The sequence below is a fragment of the Thermobia domestica genome, chromosome 5, assembly GCF_964235325.1.
Source record: "Thermobia domestica chromosome 5, izTheDome1.hap1.1, whole genome shotgun sequence".
Lineage (NCBI taxonomy): Eukaryota > Metazoa > Arthropoda > Insecta > Zygentoma > Lepismatidae > Thermobia > Thermobia domestica.
The window spans coordinates 124,750,567-124,762,716 of NC_137458.1; the positions used below are offsets into that span (position 1 = coordinate 124,750,567).

General features: G+C 36.7%; 1 protein-coding gene across 2 annotated transcripts in view; it reads left to right on the plus strand.

The window, feature by feature from the left end:
- LOC145686106 (endoribonuclease Dicer-like) overlaps nucleotides 1-12,150 on the plus strand; it is a 274,935-nt gene that overhangs the window by 226,016 nt on the left and 36,769 nt on the right. For both annotated transcript variants that reach the window (XM_081759056.1, XM_081759057.1), the window contains exon 18: nucleotides 11,285-11,472. In XM_081759056.1, the coding sequence (XP_081615182.1) occupies nucleotides 11,285-11,472 (188 nt within the window). The remainder of the gene's footprint in view (nucleotides 1-11,284; nucleotides 11,473-12,150) is intronic.

Genomic DNA, 12,150 nt, shown 5'->3' on the forward strand with positions numbered 1-12,150 from the left:
GTTGGTTGTTTTCTTCTTCTTTCCTTAAAATAATGAGTAATCTGTAACCTTGTTTGTAATTGGATAGTTTATTAAAATATTTTTAGTTGTCAAAGTGGCGATTGTGAGACTTACAAGAGATGTAGGTAGATTAAATCGTCACGGTTTGTGTTAAGCACATTGGCAGTCTCCATATTCCCAGCCCCAACTCTAACGTAAAACTTTTTGGTCCTCACACGAAGTTTTCTCAGAGATCAGTTTCCAAATAAAAATAAAACTGATGTGATAAAAATTACACTTTTGTTGTGGAATTTACAACACCAAGAAGGAATGTCGGAAATGGGTCTAAAATTATAGGATTTGTACGACAAGGTATATAAAGTACGAACTATTTCAATTCCATCAACATCGCTTATGCGTGGCCCTAGCAGCGCCCTCGGTTCGGTTGTCAGAGTAGTAATTAGCATCATAACAATCCAAGAACCATATACAATAGAGAAAAATTCCGTAACAGTGACAACTTTTGTGGTAAACAGGGACCCCAGGCTACAGTAATCATCTGTGATAAGGTGACTACAGCTATTATCATCTCACAATACTGCAGCATTTGTTCTAAAACTGCATTGAAATTAAAACACAAATTCATAACTTTATATTGATTACCATATATTGCCAATTTAGCTTCCCAATTCAAGGCTTTCTAAATGCATTACAGGATATATGGAATACTTATCACGACCACAAATTAATAATCGCAGATGCTAGCGCAAAGCCTCCGGTGTGGTTCAGTTCAATAGACGACCAAGGACTCCAGTTGGAAGACCTTATAACGCAACACAAAGTAGACATATAGAATAAAACACGATGTCTGCCAATATATAGAGAGAGACATAACAATAGTGGCAATATTGACGTAACATTAGCATAAAAAACTGGATGGTTATAGAAAATGCTGCTACAAATGACCATGAACATAAATGTAAATTTAAATGAACCAACAATGAGATGCCTCTCTGAATTCAATGCATTGGAACAAACATACCTCTTGGTTTATTCTTAGTATTAAACATCTCTTCTTCATCATGTCGGAAAATAAATATCAAATCACATTTGCATTTAGCAAAGCAGATATAAACTTTTAGCGAGCAAGAAACAAAGTCTTACCAAGAAAATTTTATTGGGAAATCAGTGACACTTCTCGAGAACCTTTACGCAAACATATAGAATCCTGGACAACAAGACATTGCTATCGACCCCGTGCTCAAAATTGTTAAATAAGGAGTGCGATTTAAGTTAAGGGAACTTTGAATTTTTGTAATAACTTTTTCATTTCTTGAAAAATCAAAACACATTTTAATATAATAAACAAATGATAATTGAAAAAAGACCTAGTTTGCTATTTGACGCTGTAGAGACCCTTGGGACTGATTTCTGGAAGCTTGATCCGGAACTTCCTGAAAAGCGCTTGTCCACTACTTTTTGGCACTTCTTTTGCAATTTCCGACCATTTTTTTTTATGTCTTTTACGTCTTTGATGAAAGTATGCTTTTTAGCCATTTCGCGTTTAACTAGAGCCCAAAAACGCTCAATGGGTCTAGCCTGAGGAACTTTCGGCGCGTTCTTGTTTTTGCCGACAAACTCGATACCAGCGTCAGTAAGTGCGTCGCGCACTTTTTTCACATAATGCGAGGACGCCATATCGGGCCAAAACACAATGTCATGTCCGGTAAATTATTTTTGTATTCATGGAATCAAAACCTTTTCAATACACTCTAAATAGCGGTCACCGTTGATTGTCCCACTTTGAACAACAGGAGGCGAAACTTTGCCGTTTGCCGCGATCGCTTGCCAGATCAGAAACTATTTCGCATACCTGTCTTTAGGTTTTACGAACTTGCTAGGACTAACTAGACGTTTATCAATGTATGATACATACTTGGAAACAGGCGCCAGCGCTAAATTTTGGTAACAGTAAGTTTCATCATCCATGATCACAATCTTGTTCGCGAACTTCTTGTCGGAGAGTTTGCGGCAGTTGATCTTAGCGCGCTTCTTCTGTTCTTCGGTATAAAAGGGTGCACTTTTACATGTTTCAACCTAGAATCTGTGTTCTTTCTTGATCTTCCTTACACTGAATTCAGAAATTTGTTATTATCGTCCTAAAACACGGTTTGACAAGTTAGGGTTCTTCAAAAGTTCTCGTCTAATCGAACTTTTCACTTTTTGTGTACATTTTGAAATTGGACGACCAGATTTCTTCTTTCTTGATGCTTCACCAGTCTCCACATATTTTTTCAACATTCTATGCACAGTACTATAAGGGTATTCACACTTAAAATGGTTTAAAGCAGCCGTAAAGTCACGCGAGCACTGGTTCTCGTAGAATTGGATAAGCCGCTCGCGGATAGCCTTGGACTGTTCGGCTGTCATACGCTTCCCGTTCATGATTACGCACTCCGACTTAGCGTACTCTCGAAAGATTATATGACGAGCAAAGGGTGAAACTTTCATTGACATCGAACGAGTTGCTTTCGTTTTATGCATGTTTTTTGCCAGTAACCTTAACTTAAATCGCACTCCTTAATGTAGAAGAAACTCCAGGAGTGATTGGCTATGTAGAACATTTAGGTACAGTGGCTGACTCACAAAGTAGATAACAATTAAAGTCCAGTAGAATGATGGAAAATTTGAAAGTCTGACGTGATAATAATAAATTGCAATTTTCAATAGACAAAACAAAATACCTGTTGGTAAATGGAAAATTAATCATAAATCAATAATAAAATATAATAATAAAAATATTTAAAAAGTGAAACAATTTAAATACTTAGATATAATCATAGATTAACAAACGAATTATAACTCTCATATTAATAAAACCAAAAGAGTAAGCCATAAAATTATAAATATAGCTTAAAATAGGTTCCACATCGAACGAAGGTAATAATAATGTCTTCTTCAACTTAGTATTAAGCTATGGAGCTAGTGTCTGGACCCACCGTTTAAATGGTGAAAAGGAACACCAAATGATTGATGCAGCACAATGCACAACTTTGTTAGACAGTATCTACACAAATGCTCTCTACTATTGTGGATATTACTTCGTCCAGTGTGGATATTAAAGAAAAAGTAGTTCAGTAATGGATGAAGAAAGACAAACAAATCCGAACAACTGAAATAATGAGAGATCAAGTCGACAAAGACATTTTCAAGGAGCTTATTGAAGGTGGCAACAATAATGGGAAACAAAAAATACAGGAAGAAAGACATATGAATTCTTACCTAACATTACAGGAAGATTAAATTTGAAACATTTTCAACCAAATGCTGGACTCATTCACTTCTTATCGGGACATTGTTCATATGAATCAACTCTCCACAAGTTAGGACTCACAGTGACCTTCCTATCACTGTGGAGCCATTGAAACCCCAGAACTAGGGTGACCATAAAATTTTCAGCTGGAAACGAGACAGGTTGCGGCTTTTAAAAAATCATGAGAAATGAGAAACAGGTCAGTGTGTAAATTAGTTCCTGTTTATCTTAGCAATACCTAATACATTATATTGTAATATAACATAATATATATAAGACATAAAATATAAACACCATTTAATTTACAATATAGTAGGACATGATGGTGCCTGCATTTGCTCCTTCGTCCTAGCTCGAATCCTTGATATTAATATTACATTGGTGAGAAGTTGACTCTTGAATTGAGCAGTACTGCGAACTATAGATCATATTTAATGTAGGGAATTTCAGTTCAACTGTTGCTTCTTTGTTAAAGCAATAAAGATATTGGGTTTGTTTTTACTCCTTACACTTGCATAAAACGGGAAAAATACTACTTTTTTTCCATTTACTGACTGGACGACCGGAACACGTCCCTAAAACGGGGCTGTCCCGGGCAAAACGGGACGTATGGTCGCCCTACCCAGAACACAATGCCAAGATATATCCAACTCAAAGCTTGAATCCCTTAAAGCAAAATTACGAATAATTACGAATTTAAATAACATATTAATCAACAAATTGAGTTACGACAAATTCAAGATCTTGAGGGTCATGGTTTCACATATAACGAAGGAATGCTTTGTGCTGGAAAGGAGAGGAAACCAAGTAAAATTTATTCTCCTTCCAGTTATTTCCTTATCAAGAACCAACCAACATACAGTAAAAGGATGGACGACGAATTGGATTATAAAGAGTGAAAGTAATTAGTGTATAAGTGTGATAAATTGGTCCCCCAGCTTCAGAGTGCTGGAGGTCCGCATTTAGATGCGTTTTCGCAAGTCCAAAGTGTTTGAATTTGAACCATTAGTGTATGTGGAAGTAGAAATAACTACAAGTGTGAGTGCATGGTGATGGTGAAATTGTTAAAAATTAATTCGTATATATGTATGCTAAAGTGTACATGAGTATTAGGGAACACATCTGTGCAACAAGTAAAGTGAGTAAGTTTTAAAAAGTGGAAAATTATAGTGTGTTCGTTTCTCATTATATACTAGTGAGAAACAAGTAATAACAACGAAGTGTAAGTATAAATGGAGTTAAACAATAAGTAAATAGATCACAGAAAGAATAAACGAAACACAACGATTAGTGAGATACTAGAAATTTCACACCAACTGGATGAAATCGACAGTGAAAAGAAAAATCAAAATTATTGAAGACAGAAACCAAAATCAATCATGAGAGAAACCAAAATCAATCAAGAGATAAACAAAAATCAATTAAAAGACAGAGAAGCCAAAATTATTCCAAAGAACCAAAGAAAGTAACCACAAGTTAAAATAACTAAGTGGTAGTTTTAACAAATATAAACATATATTATTAAGAAACATTGCATGTTTAAATCCTGTTTTAAAATTAGAAGAAGGATTGTAATGAAGATGAATATTTAAAACTGGAAGAAGAAAGATTCTAATGAAGATTAATAAAGTTGTAAAGTCTGTTAAAAGGCAGTGTATGCAACACTACGTTAGTGAAGCGTAAAACTGCGAGCAGGAAACTGTCAAGCGTCACTATGCCCCATCGATGTCAAAGGATGCAATATAAACTCATGTCTGTTTTCAAAAGGGGTCACGTGATTGTTGGTGCACGTACGCCGAACGAGAGTGCCGCAGAGCATGTTGTTACGACAATGATGTGTGTGAGAAGTAATGAGCGGAACGAAACTGTAGATAGCGATGGTGGTTGGACGGTAGATATCTTGTCCGTCTGGCTATGATGGACTGTTCAGACTATTAGCTTGACTCTGGGCCACGGTAAATTGTGTGGACTTAATCTGCTTCGACTCTTCGATGACATCTACTGATCGTTTAATTGGCAGCACCTCATACCTTTCCCTAGTCATCCATTAACCTAAAATTATAAACTGCTGAGGCCACGATGGCATGTGAACATCGTCGCTTGCGTTCTGAATGGGAGATGGTCATGTTTTAGGGTACGATACTAATTTCCCAAAATAGAGCTCCTTCGTGGCTAAGCGGTCAGCGTACGCGCCTTTGGCGTGGGAGACCCGGGTTCGATTCCCGGCAGGAGCTCATGTGGTTCGGATTCCACGTTAATCAGTAGGTCCACGTCTCATATAGCCTCGCTGCTGAACGGGACGTTAAACTCAAAATCAACTCAACTCGCATTCCCAAAAACCCCTCTTATCTAAAATTTTGATGTTCTACACCTAATAGTTTCGGAGATCTGGTGATATGTGATTCAATATATTTACTCGTTTATATTCGAGGAATAAGTAGTAAGTCATAGCAACTATTTATATTTTTTCCTTCGTGAATGGGGGATAATACGAAAAAAATCGACGATAGATGTTTGAAAGTATGTTGTATATTCGACCAAGTGGTGCCACCAAAGGAAGGTTGAATGTAGGAGACCTTCGTAGGGAAGAAGAAGAAGAAGGAAAAGGCAACCGAACAGAATTGGTTTATGAAGGCATGAGCAAAAGTTACACAAAACTATTTACACAAGGTAGCAAATTCGTCACAGTACGGGCCTCTAGGGTTATCCACGATGTTCTCAAGGTAGTCTCGAGGTTCATCGATGGTTCGTTGCCAGCAATGGAAGGAGGCGCTGAATTCCATTTGTTTAATATGATTCATTAACGTGAGCCACTTCGTGTCGAAATACTGTCAAAATATCCGTTTTATTAGCAAAACATTTCCCATTCAATGGGTGTTTCTATTTGGGATGAGATCGTAATCACAAGAACTGAAATCTAGCTAATGTGGTGTATGTAGAATCACTTCCCAACCCCACCGCTATAAAAGATACTTGACACTGTCTGCTGGGTGAACGTGTTCGTTATCGTGTAGGATAATAGCGTTTGTATAAAAGTTATTGCCGTTTGGTATGTACTGCATGGCGCAACTATGACACTAAAGGTTTCTGTAATACTTGATGTTTATAGTATTCCCATAGCGTATTGGATAGTCCAGAAGAATACTTGACACAGTCATACTTCAAAATGACCGTGGTGGCCTTTGTTGGTGAAGAATTTTGTCGAATCTTGTGTTTTCGTGATGACCCAGGATGAATCCATTCACTGGACTGGTGCTTGAGTTCTGGTTCATACGCACGTTCCCATTTCATCCACGGAAATGATTCCATTTAACATACCATCCTCTTTTTCCTGCAATTCCTTTGGATTGATGCGACATGTTTCGTAGCAAACACATATATGTACCTCACTTTGCACAAACTTGCCACATGTTTAAGTTCTCTGGTAAAATGCGGTGCGCTGTTTTCGCCGAAATTTCTGTTTACTCTTCTAATTCCGCAAGTATCCAGTGCCAATAATCACGTAAATACTGTTCCAACATCGTTACATCGTTGTTCGGGGTGGGGGCACGGTGGCTCAGTGGTAGAGCGTTCACCTCCGGTGCTTGGTGTCCTTGATTCGATCCCAGCTCGCGCCGTGTGGAGTTTGTGGTGGACAAACACCGTGCTCGTGGGTTTTCTCGGGGTTCTCCCGTTTCCTCCCACATTCTTCATTCCACCATTTCATTCATTTCTCATAATCACCGTCTCCTTTAGCCTAACCGGCATAACCGTGTGACGTAAAACTTAAAGATTTCATTTCATTTTTATTTTCGTTGTTCGGGGACATACCACGCCTACTGCGCGGCAGATCAGCAGTGTACATTCTGCACCGTTTGGAGTCTTTTGTCCACTTCGATACAGTTAGAGGGCAGAGCACGCCCACCTAGTGCTTCCCGTAGCCCTGTGTGACATTTTCATAAACTTCTGTGACGGAAAAAATGCTGTTTTCACATACGAACGTCATTCACTCTTCATGACCTCCATTTTTTACAACTGTCGCTTACCATCCGAACTTCGGGGCATGCTCAGACTCGCAGCTATGCTCACATTCACCATCTAGTGGCATTACTTGGTAGTACATACCATATACTTTCCAATGTCTATCGTCAGTTTTTCGTGTTGTCCCCCCATTTACGGCAATTAAAAAATAGTTGCCATGACTTACGATTTATCTCTTGGAAGTACGTAGTTATCAAATACAAAAACCATGATACTTCCAAATGTTTTTCTTCATTGAGTGAGAGTCCGTAAGTGTCATTCCAATTCACAGAATATTCCTTTGATTTATATGTGTAATGGTAATATTCTTGCCCAGTACCGAAGTTATGAAAAACTGGGCCTAGCCAGTGTCCGAAGTGAGTCAGAAGTTGGGAAATATTGACTGATAGTTGCTGCTTTCTTGGGGGACTGCTTTGTGGCAGTTAATGCTTCCTTTCTAGAGCTATTTGATGAAAAGTAGGGGAACGCACATTTTAAGAAAGGGGATACACGTTTCTCCACGCCAACCTGCCCCACTTCGAGCACTGAACCATTACTCATTACTACCCGAGAATTTGTGCTTCCATCCAAAATTGAATCACTAACATTCCTGATAGTGATATCGAAAGTTGTTTTAACAACAGTGTGACAAATTTCGTGTTGAATGTATTTAATCAGATGTTATCAAAATCGTATTTTCTTACACCTAACTACGCACAGTCGATACTATCTAAAGTTATCGAAGAAATCTGGTCCTATATTGGGTATTTCTTCTCAGAGTCTACATTGTCATAATCATAGTAACAGTAAATACTTTTGAGTACTATATAATAATGATCGCATTATTTTTCAGGTGAATTATTGCACTAAAGGTAGAATTAAGTTAGGCTTATTGTTCTACTATATTTTATTTCTTTAGTATAATATCAATGATTTAAATCAAATTTATTTTGCTTAAAATAGAAATAAAATTTAGTATTTCTGACCATTCTTGAACACTAATCGGGTCTCAGTGTGAAACTAACATCTTAATTTGTACTATGTGACAGTAGTCTCGTAATAATGCAAGTTTAAACAAAATATCAAATATTTTAGTATAAAGTTAATAGGCCAAGAATTTTTGACTATGTACTTAATTTAATCATTTCATATTGTACAGGAGACTTTAGGAGAAATTTGAATCCATTTAACATTCAGTACTCGCAGATTTTAGTTCAGAATTTTACATATCGTTGTAATATATTTTATAGTTATTATAGTGTTATTGAAACTCTTTCATGAGTGCATATCGTACGGGAGAGGTGTTTATTTTTGGCATTAAAATGTATGCCAAAAATGGAGTATCTCACGTTCTGAAAATGAAACTTTGAATATAAACTCTTAATGAGAAATAAGTTAACATGTTCCCAGCGTTTTAGAAAATTCTGCTTTCCTTAGAGGAGGGTAAAGGAGGCAATTTCTATAATGTCTTGCTATTCTGCTATTATCTTTGTCATATTGTATGCATATAATTTGAAACCAAATATTTTATTTTCATGTACTACTCATCTTGAAATGCGAGTTTAGTTTGAATACTTTCAGAATTTTAAAGTCGGGATGCAGTTTGCAAAATGGTAACATATTCCACACTTCATATGTTACTTTGGTTGTTTACTGATTAAAATTAAAAACAAAAGAGTATCATACATTGTCTTTCTTTCATCCAGTAATTGTAAATTGAATTCGCAAGATCGTGGTGATCGCGCCCACTCTTAGATGTTCAGTGAACAATATTGTACTGCTATTGAGTAATTGTTACGTGAGAAATACCTTGCAGGAACACAACATAAATATAGGGAAACTCTTCATTTCGCTTTTATTGTAACATCACTTAATAAAGAAGCCCGAAATCCTCATAGTGTATCAATTAAGAAAAGGAACATCAATTAAATTTTATTCTTCTCTCTTTTTTTTTTTTTTTTTTTTTTAAATCAAATACAAGTAATAAAAATTTTAAAAATGTTACTTAAATAGAAAGAAATGAACAAGAATGATTTTTTTAACTTTCTGTGCTTCTACTTTATGTTTCTGTAAGTCTGAGAACGTCAAAAGATGAGGTACTTCATTTTTCATCTTACAAGTCTGTTCCAGTAATGGATTCCCACTTTGGTGTTTCTCTTTGAATCTCGTATGTAAAGTATAGTTGGGTATCAAAGTAATGGAAACAGAGGTTCTTTCCAACATGTCAGATTTGAGGTGGTAACACTGAGAATAGGTATGTAATGCCTGGCCGGTTTTAGTGGTTAGGTGATCGTCTGTAGTAAACCTCAGTTGAAGCGGACGGGCGGTAGTAATGCAAAATAGAAAGACCTTTTTGAGGTTCAACGAGATCATGGCGCGGAGTGCAGTTAGTTTGCGCAAGGCATTCAGGGAGGTCAACGTGGTGTTTTGTCGCGAGCAACAGCATCCCAAGTTCCTAACGGCCTACAAAACTCGAGCTAAAACGTTATCAAGAAAGCGTAAGAGTGCGCGGAAGAAAGCGTTAATGACAGAGATCGAAGAAAATTGTCACCAAGGATCGTAGAGTATACGGCAAATGTGTGGAAGTCAATCACCACCTGGAGTAGCTTATTGCGATAATTACACTCCGACGCGTGGTGCATAATCTGATCATTGGCGGTCAGGTTGCAATTTCCAAACTGTTGTTCATTGTCAACAACGCTTTAAGATCAAGAAATTCGTGCTAAGAGCATGCAGAGTGGACAGTCAATGAATGGAACCACGTAATACTGTTCTATGAATCCTCTTCCACCTTATTTCCAACAACAGGCCGTATATATGTATAACGGACGCCTAAAGAATCTTATGCTCTGAACCTACTGCCAAACATGGCGGCAGCTCTGAAATGTTGTGGTCCTCAATTTTCTGGTGTTCCGTGGGTCCTGTGATTACACTTACAGGACTCATTATGTCAGTGATTATGTGAACTGATTATGTTGACAATGATCCAAATGTTTTACTGGCAATGATATAATTTTCTGAAGCTGTTGAGACCTAGTTTAATGAATATTGGGATGAACTAGAACACCTGTCCTGGTCCATCCAATTCCCAAACTTCAGTATCGTTTAACACCTGTGGCCAGTTTTAAACCTCATACTAAAGCAGATACCCTCCTCGACTGAGTGTTACACTGCGTGCAGTTCTACAATATTCCTTTGGAAAATATTCATTACTTGTACATCTACATTTTTCGACTAATCACAAATGTTCAGCAGACTAATGTAGTGCCACAAATCAGGCAAGTTGCAATTTTTTCAGATGTTTCCATTACATTGATGACTATCATAGTTTTTTCTCATTTCCAGTATGTTTTAGAAAGATGTGTTTCAGTACAAGTGACTTGTCACTTCATATTATCATTCAGATGGATTCCTTGGTTCGATTCCAACTCACACTAAATGGGCTTTGTGTACACAAGCACTGTGTGCTTGAGTTGTCTCGGAATTCTCCCGTTTCCTCCAACTTTTTCATTCTATCATTTCGTTCATTATCATCATTACCGTCTCCCTTAGCCTCGGAGCATAATCATGAGATATTAAAACTTAAAGGAAAATCATAATTCAGAATTTTGTTTTATCCATGATCTATAACTATTACAGTACATGTCAAGAGAGAATAACAGTGTATATTTTACAGATGTTTCGATAATTATTCAAAAATAGTTTTTACATATGCTACAGATTTGTTGTTAAAAGTCATATTTTTCTGTAAATGTGCATTTGCAACTGAGTTAACTGTAGCTTTAGAGGTTAAACACGAATATAATGGCAAAGACTGGATGACACCAGATCAACTTCAGTTTTATATATATATATATATATATATATATATATATATATATATACAAGTGTGTCAACGTATTTTTTTAGATGTATATATTTAATGAGAAAATGAATGTACATGTAAATAACGTCTGTTATTTTTTCGTAAATCTGTTTGGTTTTGTGTTACAGAACTATGTCGTTACCAAGGTATGTCATGACATGAATCCTTTAACAAAATTTCCGAGAGATAAAGCAAATGTTACCGCAGACACGTATGAGGAATACTTCAGGACAAAGTACAACTTATACATCCAAAATAAAAACCAACCGTTGCTGGAAGTAAGAAGAATTAAAAGAACACTCCACTTTTTGAAAAGGTAACAAATTTCTAAAGTAACGATTTTTAAAATTTGATTTAGATGTTTACAATAATTCATTGTATTTGAATACTGTCCCAATCTAAATTCCTTCCCATAACAGCGAAGCACGGAATTGAGAAGGAAATACCTTTGATTTGAATTAGTGCATCATCCTACAAAATGATGATGTAAAAACTATGCTCTCGGTGCTTAATATCACCGAAGTTAAATTAGGATACCAAAACAAGACTACGAAACAAGTATTTATTACATAGTGAGAGCAAAATTCTGTATATATAATAATTCAGTTTATAATTAAAACTGCGTTTGTCAGAGTCTCGACATACAATATCAACCAATACAGTATATAAATTGTTGGTAGTTTTTGATCTTTACACCTACGAGGGTCGGCTGATAAGTTCTCGGCCCGACCCCCTTCCGAATGTACTACCCTGATGTAATTGATGTCGTGTGAAATGTTGATCTTTTATATGTTTAAGTACCAAATTTCACGATTCTACCATGAACAGTTTTTATTTTACAGGTAATTGAATGAACCATGGCGGAGCCAGATCTCAAATTCACCAAAGAGGAGTTGCGAGGTGTAATGAAGTTCTTCTCCCTGCAACAGAAGTCGCCCAAGGAAATCCATGTTTGCATGCTAGACACATTGGGTGGACAGTGCCCTTCATACTC